We start from the raw sequence: 16,055 nt of genomic DNA, 5'->3' as shown, positions 1-16,055 counted from the left end.
ATGGTGGTCCCTCTGATTGTTCCGACCCTTCTCTGTCTGCTCCTCAGCCCGGACCCCACCGATGCAGAAGGTGAGTGTGGCCATCTCTTTCAGATAAGATAAGGCCTTGTTATCAAGGGTTGGTGTGTACTACTTGACCCCTGGATTGACCACTTTACAGCTCTTTCTGTTTTGCGTAGGAGGTTGGTCAAACTTTTGTCAGAATATTGTTGAGGAAAGTGAAACACTTAAACACTGACAAGATCATAGATCAAGAAACCGCCTAGTTTGAGAGCTGTTTTTATAATTTTAAGAAAGTAATACGAAAGCCGAGCTGGTCCGCAGAACCACTGCTTTTCCAGCTCCGGCCAAACTTTGTATTGTCTCGATCGTTATGTTCATGGTCTTCGGGCGCAACTTGGTTTGCCAAGAATTGGTGGCAAGCCTTCCAACCAGTTTCTCTCATCCAGTACCCTTGGTGGGTACCCCTATCCATTCCTTTCACAACATTTCCAGCCATTAGGATGTCTCGATCAGAATATCTGAATAATTTTATTTCACAAGGAACACCTGGTACATACTGGTGGCACAGAACATTGGATGATCTTTTTAAGAAGCAAGAATCTCTCCAAGAGACTCATCAAAGAAGTGTTAGTCCAGTCTGCCTATCTCATTCATATAACATGTAAGGCAAGGTCATCTCATCATATAACGCATAAGGCAAGCAAATGATTATAATTCTTCTAAGGGTATAGTAAAATTCTCCCACACCATAAGTCATCGAGACCCATAGATATCAATTCAAGGCTTTTCTTTCTTCAATTTCTATCCACCATACTCCTGATTTTAAGAATTTGACTTACTTGGTTTATTACTTACTTGGTATATAGTTTGTTTTCAAGTGCCTTTGTATGTCATGAAAGTTGCTGAGTAGTACTGGCGTACTTTAAGTACTTATAGTACTCCATATGACCCCACGGTCTGAAAAACACTCAGCTATGCAAAAACAGGTCGTTGACCAGGAATACATAGTGGTACACACAAAGTATTAGCTGTGAAAGTTTAAAAAATACAGATGTCACCTATAGTTTACACATAACCGTTATGGGGGTGTGGATTTGCATTGAGAGGAGCTTTGCCAATCCATGCAACCAGCAACCAGCGAATGGGCCCCTGATATGAACTAGCAACCCAGATTCTAACTGGACGAATAAAAAATGCATTCTATATATAGAATAATAAATAAAAACACTAAATCCCATGTGTTCCTGTTGGCCCCTGTTGAACCGAGGAACTACATGCTAGTATTTTCGGGGTCATCCCTATGTTCCCCAGGTCCTATGTTCCCCGAGTGCAAAGGTTTGGGGTCAGGTTTAGGGTTATGGTTAGGGTTAGGGTTAGGGTTAGGGTGAGGGTTAACCCTAAACCTAACCCTAACCATAACCAATCGGAGGAGAGACATTCTAACCAATCACAGGCAAATCAGAGGCGAAAAAGGCGGTACTTGCCCCTACCATCCTGCGAAAAAAAGATTTGCTCACAGGGTGCTATGTTCCCTGGTCACATACAAAGCGGGGAACATAGGACCCGGGGAACATAGCTATGCACCCGTATCTTCCACCTGAGACTCACAAGTGGACGGTCCTGGCTGCTTCTTAAGTAAACCCCATCCATCAACCAGGAACATACACCCAACTCCAACCAGCAACACAGAGTACTCGCGATGCTATGTAATCATAGTCATTTGTTTACGACGTAAACAAACGCTATCTGGTATCCGGAAGGAGACAATGTAACTAAATCTAATTCCAGGGAGAGCCCATCATGTTACTGGTCAAATTTAACCTCTACTGACCCACTCAAGTCCTGCAGGCTCTCAGCATTACCGTGTTACCAATCCTGTAACAGAAAACCTCCGGTGTAGGTCCCACGCACGCACACACACACGCACGAACGCGCACACACACACACACACACACACACACACACACACACACACACACACACACACACAATGCTCGCCCTGTGTCCGGTCATTTTCCCCATCATGCATTACCCCCGCTCTCTCTCTCGTCTCCAGCCGTGAATATCCTGAACCCGGGTGAAGTGGTGTACGATGACGTGCAGGTGTATGGCGTGGTGAACATGGCCGTGATCCTAGAGTGCGGCACCACCTTACCGGATATTTACATCTGGGGCTTCACCAAGCAGGGCACCGACAAAATCAAGGCTGTGGTGTACAACTTCGGGCATGGTCCTCGGATGCAGGCGCTGGCCGCCACGCTGGGCTCGGTAGCGGTGATCTCGCACAGCGCGTCGCTCAGCATCGACCAGCTTCCACGGGCGTCCGAAGGCCTGTACACGTGCCAAGCCTTCTACGAGAGGCCCGAAGGACCCGAGTTCCGCTACTACTACGTACGCCTCACCGTCCGCGGTGAGACAAGGACTAGATCAAATGACACAAGAACACAGAATGCGACTGCGCTTGTGTGCAAAACTGACGACTGTTGTATTAACATTGAGATGATGTCATTGCAATAAAATGTATCAGTATCAGCCTGTAGCTTCTTAATATCATTAACCGCCAAAATATCGAATTATTGGTGCATCCCCCTAGGTATTAGACTTTAAACTTAAATGCTAACATTGCATTTTAAATATTGTGACCGTTTGGGAAATATAATATACTCAATGTCATTCTCTCCTGAACATAGTTCCGGTCAGTAAGCCCTATGTCCTGCTGAGCGATGCGTCTCCGGTGGAGGGATCGGTGGTAGTGCTGCGCTGCGGCCTGGGAAACGGGACCTCACCCATCCTCTATGAGTGGGAGCACGAAAGGCCCGGCACTCCTGTCACTATGATCGCCCGGGGCAACAGCAGCATGCTCATCATGTCCAACGTGAACCGGAACAACACCGGTTGGTACCGCTGCGTGGTCAGCAACGCGGTCAACCTGGAGCGCTCGGACCGGGCCCTGATGGACGTAGTCTGTGAGTCGCCTCTGTTCAGAAATGGCTGGTTCAACACCGCTATAAATAAAATGGATAAAACCTTCAAAAGCGAATTCAAAAAAATATGTATCTATATCTATATCACTGCAAAGCCGGGTTCGAGGGTTGGGGTCATAAGGGGTTGTTTAAGGGGATGTACTGTAGGTCCGATTGGAGAGTTGTAAAGAGAGGGAGCAGAAAACAGCAAACCTGATGGTTTCACAGCACCACCTAGCAAGTTCCCTTGGAAACAGTTTGGTAAAGGGAAGGCAATTGCCATTGGCAGGTGACTGGATGACTCATTTGCCTGTCACCGTGTATCATGTATCGTTAGGTCAGGTAATTCCTCATAGGACACTGATTGGCCACAAGCACATGACTTGAAGCCTGGCAGGATGGGTTCTCTTGTGATCGGTATCTTGCAAATCCAGCTGCCTCGCAAGGTAAGAAAGTAACAGGAGAGAGCCAGTATTTGAAAATAAACAACCTTAAAAAAATTCTGTTGCATTCACACAGCTGTAGTGGAGCTATGATAATGTTGTGCATGCACATTGACAGGCAAGATAGATTCCCCTAACCAATCAGGGTAGCTGACGAATGGTGTTGGCATTTCTACCAAATAACCCTCAATCTCATAGCCATTAAGTCTTACCTAAAGCCCCTTGAAAGCAAGCCTTCTGATACCTTTCTATTAAGTTTGGATTTGAAAATCTCTAAACCAAGCCTTTGCCCACAGACGGCCCAGACATACCCCAGATTGACGTGACGCCGTACAGTCTGACGGAGAAGGGATACTCGGCCCTGGAGCGTGAGCGGGTTCTGCTGATGTGTCAGGCCCAGTCCAACCCTCCAAGCGTGTACACCTGGTACTACAACAACTCCCAGGTCAACGGTGGCCCCAGTTTCATCATCAACAAGATCCTCCGCTCACACACCGGAAAATACGCCTGTCGGGCCCAGAACACCCAGCTCGACACCAGCTCCATCAAAAGCATCAACCTGACAGTTTTCTGTGAGTCTCACCCATGATGTTTGACCTTTGTGCTTTTGACCTTGGACCTCACCGTCACAGTCCAGCCGAGTCTCCTCTTCACCTGAATCCCAATTTGGCGTTCTTCCTTGTTGGACAGACCAAAACGTAACCATGTAATCATTTAACTCAGGAGCAAAGATGATGGATTCAGTCTTAGATGTGTTGCCAAAATTCTGAAAGGCTCTTGGAGCAGTTCCAGGAGTGAGGAACTTAGGCAGGCGTTGATGTTCCTATCGTCATCAACACTCGTTTCTACTGTCTCCACTGTCTCTACTACTTCTACTGTCCCCACTCTCTCACCTGTTGCTACGCCAAACTCCTTTTCCCTGTCGAGCTCTTTTGGTTTCAGTATCATCCTGTCTCCATGCCACTGTTTGCCGTCCACATTCTGACCCAAATCGGTTAATCTTACTACCCCATATCAACAACACCACAAAGATCTACAACCTGGCAAACATCAGAACACACACACATATACACACACACACACACACACACACACACACACACACTGACAGCCAGCAGAGTGGAAACACCCGATCTTTGGACCATGGAGGAATGTGCAGGAGGGCTGAGGATGTTCTGGGGGTTCTGACAGGTACAGTGTGATGTCACAACTATGATGTCACAGCCATGACAAGCAGGGGCTCCCGGTTATCTGTGCTTGTCATTGTTGCCCTTCCGTTTGCTTTGGCTGATGCGACGTAAACACACAGAACTTCCCCCCTTTTGTAGGCATTGCTTCAGCCTGACCAGGTTCAGACTAGGACTTCCTGTTTCTCCCATAGGGCACATCATTGCCGTGTCACGCTGTATTATGTCCCTACAGACCCACCGGACGGCTCTCCGTCGTGTTCGGTGGAGCCCGTGCTGAACCACAGCTCCCTGAGCTTGCAGTGCTCCTGGCCGGGGGGGCTGCCGGCCCCCACCCTCAGCTGGACCCGAGGGCTGCTGGGCCTGGGCCAGGAAGTAGCCGGCCCAGGACAGGAAATAGACAAACTGAGCAACAACGTAACCCTCCCGCCGGCGGTGGCCAGGGCGTCAAACAACACCTTGTTCAACTGCCTGGGCTCGCATGGCGCCACCAACCACAGAGCCTACTGCAGCATGCGCACCTGTGAGTGTCACGCAGCACACGGACCAATCACATCGCACCCCAGGGACCTCACCATTCACAAATGTCTTGTTTTTTTTTAACTCCAGATTCCCCGCCGGCGGAGCCTGTGTGTTTCGCCATCGCGACCCGGAACAACACGTACCTGATGCTGTCCTGCTCCTGGAACGGGGGGGTCCCGCGGGCCCTGCTGTGGTGGGACGGGCCCGAGGGAAGCGATGGCGGGGGCCAGCCGGGGGAAGGGAACGCCAACATTCTGGTGCTCCGCCACGGCTCCGCCCGGAGCGGGCAGGCCTACACCTGCCGTGCCCAACACCCCCTGGTGGCGACACCCAAGAGCTGCAGGGTGACTCTAGGTACACTGGCGCCGGTCCTCCCGCACTTCACCAGCATGCCCTCAAAAACACACAAATCATTCAGGTAACATGTGTTAACCTGGGTTCCCTTACATATGTCCCCCCCGCAGAGGCCCCGGTGCTGGTGACCCAGCGCAGCGTGGTGTCCGTCTACGAGGGGGGCGACGTCCAGCTCACCTGCATCCTGGGAGCCAACTACCCGCCGGCCAATCAGATCACCTGGTTCAACAACCACAGGAAGGCGGTGCTGGACGTGCCCAGGAAGTACCAGCTGCAGCGGGCGGCCGCCTGGGCCAACCTCACGGTGCGCGAGGCCGACGGGGCGCAGGACAGCGGCCAGTACTGGTGCTCCACCGCCAACGCAGTGGGAGGGGCCGAGATCGCCGTCACCTTATTGGTCCTGAGTACGAACGGCTTTTCCCCCATTGTGACTTATAGACACACAACACACACCACCAGATGAAACTACACAGAACACTTTGATCAAGACAAATGCCATGATGCAGTGCTTTACCCGAGAACCTTACCCTGAGTGATGTAACCACACTAAACCCATAATACTGAAGCCCTCACCGTAATTGCATCTATCGTAAATACATTTTCAATTCCATGGCCAAAACGCAACAATTATGAATTACTCTGGACCAGTGTTTCTAAAATGTGGGTATGTGTGACCCTAGTGGTACATATGCTATATCTTGGGAGGGGGTTGATCAGAAATTGTTTGATAACAACTTTAGACCATAAACTTCCACCCTGTCTCACACCAGTTTTTGGTGCATCCATTGGGCACCTCCTGACCCATTTTAACTTGTTTCTTTCTGTTTGTGCCTTTGTGTGTGTGTGTGTGTGTGTGTGTGTGTGTGTGTGTGCGTGCGTGCGTGCGTGCGTGGTATCAGGGTACCCCATGCCCCCCAACGTCACCCTGCACAGGGCGATATACAGCAGCCGCCAGCGCGGAGAGGTGGAGCTGGGGTGGCGGATGGAGACCGACGGAGACGGGGCCGGAGGAGGAGGAGGAGGAGGAGGGGGAGGAGGAGGAGGAGGGGGAGGCCCGACCCCCCTCTTCACCGGCTTCCTGCTGGAGGTCCGGTGGCTGACGGAGCGTGCGAAGAGTAAGGGGGGCAAGAAGGACGAGGGCAGCTTCTCCGAGTGGCGGGCCAGCGTGGTGACGGAGGCCGGGGCGCGCCGCCACACGCAGGGCAGCCTGGCCCCCACCAACACCTACCAGTTCCGCGTCACGGCGCTCAATCACCGCACGGCGGGCCACCCGTCGGCAGAGCGGACCCCAGGTAAGGAGAGGGGGGGTCGGGGAGAGAGGGCGGGCGGGGCACCAGGCCGGGGAAAGGGGAGACTAGTTTTTGGACCGTACCTAAAGAGAGAGTGTGATCCTATTGGGGAGTAGAAAGACCCTAAAGGGGACTGGCATGAATTATCTGACTGTATTTATTGTTTTTTACTTTTAGTTACTATTGCTTTTGCATGTTTGCTGTTTACAAAAAAAACATTTATTCGATGCTTGTCTAACCAGTTTTCTTTGTGGTTTTTGTTATCTGCGTAGGTGAAAGACACACACATACACACGCACACATTTCAATAACACTTCCCCCACAACTCACACCACAGCTCCTCATCCTCTCTCCCCCCACTGCCTCTTCTCTTCTTCACCTTCTCCCATGTGTTCTCCTCCTCCTCCTTCTCCTCCTCAAACTCCTCACTATGTGCCCTGTGTGCTCTCCACTCTGCAGGCCTCCCCTGTCAGTCAATGAGCGTTTCCCTTTGCGTCATTCTAGGTCCTGAGTACACTTGTCGTTTCGATGAGACTCTTCAGATCTGATAGGAAGCAGGAAACTGAAACTGAATAGGAAACACAGAGACTGGCTTCTTGATTGTGGATTCTGTGGCCACGTATGTGTTGCTGCTAGATTTTACAAAACTTGTTTTTTAAAGAGGGAGATGGTCATTTTTGTGTTTAGTTGTGTCGTATCAAGAAGCAGGCAAGTGGCAGGATTAGGCTTGTTTGAATCACAGAAATTTAATCAAAATAAACCCAGGTTATGTAGGACGTTGTCTGGCTCATCTGTTCACGCTGTGAAGTACAGCCCTGATATTTATTGCGTCCAGGTTACAGTTTGGCCTGGGAAAAGTCCCATTAAAATGACAAGTGGTACTGAGGCCTTTTGCACCTATTCATGCTATGCCAGGGAGGGTTGTAGCTCAGTTCAGCGTAGTGATGAGTGGTCCTCAACCACAATACTGTGCGACTTCACCGTCGTTTCAGTGAAGGAAAATAGGATTAAATTAGTATTCAAACCTAAAAATGTATTGGGGGTGTTACACCATTAATGGACAACCCAATGTACAAAATAAACCCTTTATTTATATGCCAGACGCTTAATATTCGAAACGATGACATTGGGACAATCATTTCCACAACATGATGGTCCTGCCCAAAGCCACTGTTGTTGTAAGGTTGAGGACCGCTCTAAAGAATAATCCTAAAGAACTGAATCGTTGGCAGGGTGTCTCTTCAACTCTGTTTCGACATTCAAATAGTTGCAATGGTAACTTTGATGTGTTTCAGCGGACCCACCATTCGGTGCGTATCCTGCTGTGATTGGAGCTGCCATTGGTGGAATGATTGTTGCAGCTATTCTTACATTGCTGATACTCTTGTTCCTATTACGCAACCGCAATTCCCGTGAGTCAGTCCGCTATTATTAAACGTAGTAATCGAAAAAAGTATTTTAATATTTTTGACATTTTGTTGTTTTTATGCCCAAAAACATCTGCATTTTATTTTTAACGAGTAACTTACTAATAAGACAAATTGTCTAGCAATCAAGACAAACAGGCTGCTAATATAGCAAACATAAAAACCTACAAAATAAGTTCAAATATAATTAAGAGTAAATGAACATGACCATAAAAAAAACAATGTCCATTTATCAAAAAACACATACCTTTTTGTTGTTACGCCATTAATGGATATTTACCACATGTTAATGTTCCCGCAGGTCTACGCGATATGCTATTCGGCATGTGAGTATTTGTACCCGTTACAGAGAAATAGCACCCATTTTATAGAGACATTGATCCCCTTAACCGGTCTTGTTCTGGTCTCCCCATGCAGGCAGCACGGCCAGTCGAGGGAAAACATCAACTTCCCCGATGACGAGCTCGCAGATGGTGATGACCTTGGTTCTAGTCCAGGTAGTATGAAGCAGCATTTTTAATCCTGTTGAATCCATAACCCTCCAATCATGATTTTATTTGTATTTCTTTAATGAACAAAATATTATTAAGCATGTGTTGAGGCAACTGATATCAACCTTGAATACATTAAACATTTAGGTATTCTGATATTTTTTTTGGTTTATATATTATTTGTTGGTTCACACCCTTTGGTTTATATGCGGTATGGTCAGTGACTATCCCACATATAAAGTAGAGACTTTAGTCTAGTCCAAAAAACATAACTATAAGCATATTTTCTTTAAGCACTGGAATAGCTTTTTGTAAACCAACATACATAATTTTTTATTCAATGCACAGCCTAGGATTTGCAACTATTTTAGTCAAGTTAGTTCCTTTGCCAATAATTCCCTATGTCTACCCTGTAGAGTCCAAATACATAATCCTGAAATTATCTCACCACCACATTCTCCCTCCCAGTTCCCGCCATATCGCTGCCCAGAGCGGCCTCGCCTATCCCAACCTCGCCCCCCCCCGAACAGGACTCGCCAACCAACAGCCAAGCCCCGCCCACTGGAGACGACGAGCCCGTCAACGTCACGATCACTGTCAAGGCCACGGGTTCCTAGCCCGCATCGGAGCCGTTGCTATTAAAAAACATTTTGTACTCTTTTTGGCTTTTAGTTAGCGACACGAGTTTATAAAAACACAAAATAAATAGTTCTAGGTTCACAGTACAAGTGTTGGTCAATATTACATAGAATGCCGCACTCCACATTAAAGTGACTGAATACTGATGCTTGCTTAAGGTTTAATTATTTTATTTTATTGTTAACCTCTTCACGGACTCACAAATCCTTATCCCTTCTAATTCCTCAGTGAAACTGATCAAATACATGGTAGCCATAAAAACATATTGAAACAAAATGTATTAACGCTGTCAAACTGGCACATACATATACTAACATACAAAAACAAAAGCGCTGGCTTAAAGAACCCGTTATGTGATCGCTAGAGGGATCTTCTGAGGGCTGATGATGTCACTGAGCCCCTGTTTGATCTTCAGGAAGAGACGTTTGAACTCCAGACCGTCGCCCTGGTACCCGAGAGATACAGACAAAATGAGTAAAACAGAAATATAACACGTGAAAAAATTACAAAAATACATTGATGGACCAGTGTACCTTGGATAGTCTGAAATCCAGAAGCACTTTCTTATTCATCTCGAACAGATGGACCTTGAAGATGAGCTTGTTGTTGCGTTTATCCTGCGTGCTAACCGTCGCCTGCAAGGAAAACGATAATGCGTTAACCAACTATCTGCCATTGAGTATAAAATCAGACACACACCCACATGTACCCAAACTAAGCAATTAACAGTGAATCAGGATACTCATGAAGAAGCAGGTCATGAGGTTAGTCAGAAAGGGATTGAACACAGAACCTTTCAGCTAGACGTTGAACACACTAGTAGTACAGCTTCCTGCTCTCCATAATGCTGCCATCTAGCTCCTCCAGACGGAGTTACCCCATTGGTGCCCTGACGAGTCACGTCCAGTTACCTTATTGGTGCTAAAGACTTGTGCGGCCATCTCATTGGATGAGGTCTGCATTGAAAATGCCATTAACTGATTGGTGTGTATGAATCATGTGCCATTACCTGATTGGTACAGGTTTGTTTGAATGCGAGTCCTTGGCTCTCGCAGGTGTCCCTCAGGGCAGAGAAGGAGTCGTCGACGTTCTTCGTTGTGAAGAAGCGAGTCATTCTGCGCACCAACCTTTGCCAGGGCGTCTACAGGGCAGAAAAGAACGTCAGTACACAAAGGGTGGTCCAAGATCTATTTAGGATTCAGCGTTTAGGCCAAATTCAGAGTGGCCATCTTGGTTCTAAACAGTAGCTGCATGGGGAAAATCCACAAAGCTACCGTGATTAATATAGTGAATTACATAAAATATAATACCAGTTTGTAGTTAAGATTTCATCAAGTAGGGTGTAAACCATAAAATATTTTTAGCGTTGTTGGTCCCTCATTAACACTTTTTTTTTTTTTTTTAAATCGCTATGAAAATGAAGTTTGATTGAAAGAGAAAACCGAAACTGACATAAGCACAGAATTGTCAGTGTGTATACCCAGGTCTGCGTGCGGGTGAGTAAGAGAGTGAGGTTTACCTGGCTGGCTCCGGGTGTGCCCAGCAGCTGACTCCCCAGCAGCATGTGTTCCGGTCGGGTGGGCTGGGAGAAGCTGACCAGCCCGTCTGTGGGGCCAATGGAGAGCACCGCCTCCAAGACACACCTTCCCAGAGCCGGGGGGTCCGGCTGGGAGCTGGAGAACTGCATCCTCTCATCGCTGCACCACAACAACGCACAGGGTCGGAGACACGTCAGAGGTTAGGTTGTGTTGACACGGTGGGGACAGTTTCACACCGGGGTTTTTCCTACGGTAACACCGTAGTTTCCACCTAGAGGGCGCCATCTGCTTTTAAGGCAGGAAGGGCATGCACTGCGCATTCTGGTTGAAGAGGCTACGCATGTTGTTGGTGGATTTGGTCTATGTGATGAAGCGGATTACATGTCACCAGGCCCATCTATCGATAAGAAGAAGCCTTTATAAAGCTGGTGTTTTTGTGTTTCTAATTTAAGGGAGGCTGAGTGTCCCGAAATTTGACAGTCACAATATTTATCCCTCTGTCCCACAAATGAAGAATAATTTTGTTAAACAAATTTCTAAAAAAATGTGGTTTCTATTCTTGTAACATTGTAAACATCCTCATTATTATAGTATGGGTATTCATTCAATTGCCATCCAATGCACCGAACTCATAACACACATCCATGCACCAGTGCAACTGCTGCGAGACACTGAACCCAACCCATAGAACACACATCTAAGCCCCGTTCACCTTAAGAGGGGAAACGTGTGTGCAGTACTGTACAGCCAATGCTATTTAAAGTATCAAGAATGTCCCCCTTGACTCCTTCACATCCGCAACCGTGTTAGCTAGCAGCAATAATCACATAATAATAAGAGATTACAGTGAACTACCAAACAACAATCGTGTCCCTATAACAAAGTCTGGCTCGCACAAGTAGGCCTTAATGTTGCTTAAAGTCAATCCACATTATATTTTATTTGTAAATACAATCTTAACAGCTAAAAGATGGATGGGATGAATAAACTCACACGTATAGTCATCCAACACGGGTAACACTGGAAACATCCCTAAGCCAGAAAACAGTAAACACACATGTCGGATTGACGACAATCTCTGACCTTTTGTTCCGGGTGATGCTTCCAGCATCCGTGCGAAGGATCTTCTTGGAAGAGCCATGAGAGTCCGAGGGGGGTTTCCCACCTACAGGGGAACATGGTGTGACAGGGTTTCCCTTTTGTTTTTTGAACGTGCCCGTGTACCGTTGCCTGTACGTACCTGTAGTGAACCAACGGTCCTTCTTCATATCCGAGATGCTGACACGCTCCCCTGGACTGGCCATCAACAACTTGGACAACAAACCTTTAAGTCCATAAATCAATTTGTTAATAGTTGATTGAATAACATTAGATTAATATAAGGCAGTAATTACAATTGATAAAATAAATAAAAGAACCAAAAACCCTGAAGTGTTGAGGCAGGCCTCACATGTTCTGGAAGTTTGATTCAGATATGTGGTGCATAATCATACATAGACTGTAAACAATATGGGAAGACCATGATGCCACCCATTGGTGTACACACACACACACACACACACACACACCAACAACTGAATCATTCGGTTTCAGATTCCCAACCAATTGAAGTAAACATTTAATTCCTGTGTATTACAATAATGAAGTCGGTTTTCCAGTTTACCAAGAATGTTTTTGTGTCCAATAACCGCTAGCCACATACAGGGCATTAGAGGATTAAAGTAAAACAAAGACCTACCAAGAGGACTTGGTTGAACCTTCTTCCATGGGGGCAGGTATGTTTTCCTCTGTAACCAATCAGTATATTCCTGACAGCTTTCACTGGGCTGGTCCCACGGCAACTCTGAAACCATAGCAAAGGAAATCTTTCATTGAAGTCCACTGGTTTGGTTAGTTGGGGTAAATACATATCATAGAAATTTGTAAATACATCAAATAAAATAACTTGACTGTCCAAGAACTTAGATCAGGAAAGCTATGTGTGCCAACTGTAAACCCAAAGAGTTAAGAAAGACATTTCCCAAACCAGTGAGCATGTGGCGTTTCAGAGGCCTTTTAAGCGACTACAAATGACTACCACTTACGCAAGAAATCTTGAAGAACTAAAGCAGTGACACATGCTAAGGAAAAGTATTAACACACAGTAAGGGTTTAGTGTTTCCTTCTCGCAACCACCACCGCCGCCACCTGTCCCTCTAAGTACAGCGAGCGGTTGGTAGCTGCCCCCTACCTCCAGCGAGCATCGCCGTCAGTACGATCCCGCAGGCCCACACGTCCGCCGGCTGAGCATTGAACTCTGATTGGCCGAGGAGCTCCGGCGCCAGGTAGGGCAGCGTTCCACAGAGCCTGTTCAGCAGGCGCTCCTTCCCTTTGTGACGAAACATGGTGGCCAGGCCGAAGTCTGACAGCTTGAGGTTATCTAAGAAATGTAATAAAAAGTTTTCTTTTTTATACCCATGAAAAAAGGATTTGAAATCGGCAAAGACTAACTTGGGAAATAATGCATTAAAATAAAATAAAATCTAAATCTAAATGAAGCATGCGTTGTCATATTCAAAGCCCATTCTCTCACCCTTGTCATCCAACAGAATGTTCTCTGGTTTTATGTCTCTGTGGGTGATGCCAATATTGTGAAGGTACTCCTGGAAGTGTATTTGGGTAAGACGGACATTTAGGAAAATGTTAGATACAATTATTTTATATTAACACTTAAATTGAGCTCGGCATCATTTGCAAATTGCTTTGGATTAAGCATCTGATAGATTATTAAATGTAGGCAAAATAAGAGGACTAGAAAACAAGTTGAAATATGCAAACAGTAGAAGCCTCTGCGACTCACCACAGCTGCGATCAGCTGCTGGAAAAAACGATGGGCATCTTTTTCCGACATTCCAACGTCAGGTTCTGGAGTTAAGACAAGAGAAGAACATTAAAAGGTGGCAAACTTCAACTGAAGCGTTCTTTGTGGTTGGCTAGCAACTCAAGACAACACAAACAAGCTTCAGGACCAATGAGTTGGTTGGTGGCAGGCAGAAGCAGATCACAACAGTAATGGGAGAATAAAATAAATCCTTTGCACTAAATCAAGTCACTTGTAATCTTCCTTGATTAAGGTATACCACTAAAATTAATCTGTGGTAATAATATAATTTCTTACTATAATTTAACTTAACTGTTGTGTTGTTTACCGTTACTTAGCCATTAGTCCAGCTGTTTTGCATGAAAGGGGCTATAAAAATAAAGTTTGATTGAATGTGTATTGTGCTCAGAGGCTGCTGGGGAACAGGAGAGGTCTTTCTCACCTATGCGGTCGAACAGTTCCCCTCCAGTACAATACTCAAGGAATAGATAGACAGTTGGGCCTTCCTTCCGATGACCAAAGAAACGCACAATGTTGGAATGACTAAGAATCTGTTGAGTAGCACACAGTGTTACAGGTATACATACATGTTAATGATAATAACAATAATATCTCAATTATCCCATATTAAAGCTTTTGTATATTATTGGTAATTTGTGATCCAGCAACGTCCTATTTCAGGAGTTAAAAATAGATCATGTATCAGATAGCATGATGGTAATGTGTATAGAGAGGCCTGATGCAGAGAACCCCCTTTTTTCCTGCTGTAATTGCACCAGCAGTAATTTAGTTCAATTGAGCTTTCTATTTGATGGACTGGGGACTTCCCACCTCTATGACTAGATGTGTGTCTTCATTTCAGTTGCTTTCAGTAATCTTCTCATTCCTCAAAACGATAGTTTAAAAGAACATAGTGTGTGTGAGGCGTCAGCACTGACAGCACACTCTGAAGTGAGAAACATAACAAGCCAAAAAATCACCGACCTTGTGGATGCAGATTTCTTTCTTAACATTGTCAGCACACTCTTTTCCCTGAGAGGTGTCGATCACCTTCACCGCTACCGCCTCATCTGTCTGCCTGTTCACTAGCAACCGAACTCTGGAGACAGCGAAACACCGGAATCAACGGGAATGTGCTTCAGTTGAAAATAAGTATAAAGACTGTGTGCAAGATGATTATGCAAGGCAAAGCAAATTTATTTATATAGCACATTTCAAACCGAAGTGCTTTACAGAGTACACGGGCAAAAGCGCTCAAAACAGGTGATAGAAACAGGGATGGCATGCAAGCAAAAGTGCATTGAAGCAATCATACTCTCCATAAGCTCCTTCGCCAAGAGTCTGTACGAGGTCCCAATCCTGCACAAATGGCACTGCCATTCTGCAAATTATCAAATAAGTTTTAGTATCACCAAGCTGTCAAACTTTCATGCACGGGTGTATTAAAATTGGGCAAAATCCCATTTGAAATGCTGGTATAACGTTAAACGACGTGTATTTTTCTGTGTTCTGTTTGTTTAAGACGAACTAGCTCCATTCCAAATCAATGCGACAATATATAATATTGATATTATGATGAATTTCCTTTCTGTATTGTAGTTTTTACCTTGTGGAACTTTATAGAGACCCTATCACTAAGCAGTTTTTCCAACGCTACCCCGGTGTTGACGTTTTCGGAAATTTGGCGCGCTGTTGGTGTTCGCTGGGAGGCTTCCGCCTCTCATTTTTTGGTTGCGTCACATCCGTTCACAAGAGTTGCAGAAGACTTGCAGCTACATCCATGCATTTGACAGGCAACTAATTTCATACGCCATTTATTCGTTGAAACCTTACTAACCCTCATGAGACCTGTTCAAATCATAATGATACTAAAACGTATATTTTGTACAGATCAACTGTGTTGGCTATGACGATTTTATTTTGGATTAGAATGTGCCTGTTGTAGAGGATGCTGCAGTTTCAATATATGTGTGGAATAAACTTTTAAAACTAAGCACTTATAAGGTATTAATTAAATCTTAAAAAAATAGGCGTCAACTTCACATTCACTATTAGACACAAAGTTTTTAGCATAAAATAACTCCACTAGCAGATATCAACAAGTTAAGAACGTAAGCATATGCACTGATTGCAGACATTTATGGATGAGTGTGGATGAGAGAAAGTAAAAGAGAGAGAGAGAGAGAGAGAGAGAGAGAGAGAGAGAGAGAGAGAGAGAGAGAGAGAGAGAGAGAGAGAGAGAGAGAGAGAGAGAGAGAGAGAGAGAGAGAGAGTGTGTGTGTGTGTGTGTGTGTGTTTGTGTGTTTTAGGTCAATAAAGTAGCTTTTGGAGAGTAAGCT

At 45.7% G+C, this 16,055-nt stretch overlaps 2 protein-coding genes across 2 annotated transcripts; one reads left to right on the top strand and one right to left on the bottom strand.

The window, feature by feature from the left end:
• On the top strand, positions 1-9,296 carry vsig10l2 (V-set and immunoglobulin domain containing 10 like 2; the record flags this gene model as incomplete). The annotated part of the gene is made up of 13 exons (XM_079739059.1): positions 1-70; positions 2,060-2,413; positions 2,694-2,969; positions 3,706-3,981; positions 4,832-5,119; positions 5,206-5,472; positions 5,583-5,876; positions 6,372-6,475; positions 6,560-6,764; positions 8,057-8,173; positions 8,490-8,514; positions 8,606-8,685; positions 9,148-9,296. The coding sequence occupies 13 exons, from the start codon at positions 1-3 to the stop codon at positions 9,294-9,296; spliced, it is 2,505 nt and encodes an 834-aa protein (XP_079595185.1).
• Positions 9,297-9,521: 225 nt separating this feature from the next.
• Positions 9,522-15,390, bottom strand: chek1 (checkpoint kinase 1). Its single transcript, XM_079738902.1, has 14 exons — positions 15,323-15,390; positions 15,032-15,097; positions 14,701-14,815; positions 14,159-14,267; positions 13,696-13,760; positions 13,429-13,498; positions 13,087-13,275; positions 12,595-12,699; positions 12,097-12,180; positions 11,940-12,021; positions 10,838-11,015; positions 10,328-10,459; positions 9,852-9,953; positions 9,522-9,763 (listed from the first exon to the last, which is right to left on the bottom strand). Exons 2-14 carry the CDS (start codon positions 15,094-15,096, stop codon positions 9,668-9,670), a joined length of 1,392 nt encoding a protein of 463 aa, XP_079595028.1. The 5' UTR covers position 15,097; positions 15,323-15,390; the 3' UTR covers positions 9,522-9,667.
• Positions 15,391-16,055: the final 665 nt, after the last annotated feature.

The sequence above is a fragment of the Pollachius pollachius genome, assembly GCF_949987615.1.
Source record: "Pollachius pollachius genome assembly, chromosome: 6".
Lineage (NCBI taxonomy): Eukaryota > Metazoa > Chordata > Actinopteri > Gadiformes > Gadidae > Pollachius > Pollachius pollachius.
Note: the sequence above shows the minus strand (reverse complement) of the source record. Positions and strands in the feature narration are given on the sequence as shown.

Bases quoted from the DNA above. Each gene is read 5' to 3' on its own strand.
- chek1 (XM_079738902.1), bottom strand. From the start codon at position 15,096: ATGGCAGTGCCATTTGTGCAGGATTGGGACCTCGTACAGACTCTTGGC. The intron at 12,700-13,086 runs GTAGGGGGCAGC...CTATGGTTTCAG, and splicing joins GACGGCGATGCTCGCTGGAG to AGTTGCCGTGGGACCAGCCC. The intron at 11,016-11,939 runs GTCAGAGATTGT...GTTGTGGTGCAG, and splicing joins AGCATCACCCGGAACAAAAG to CGATGAGAGGATGCAGTTCT.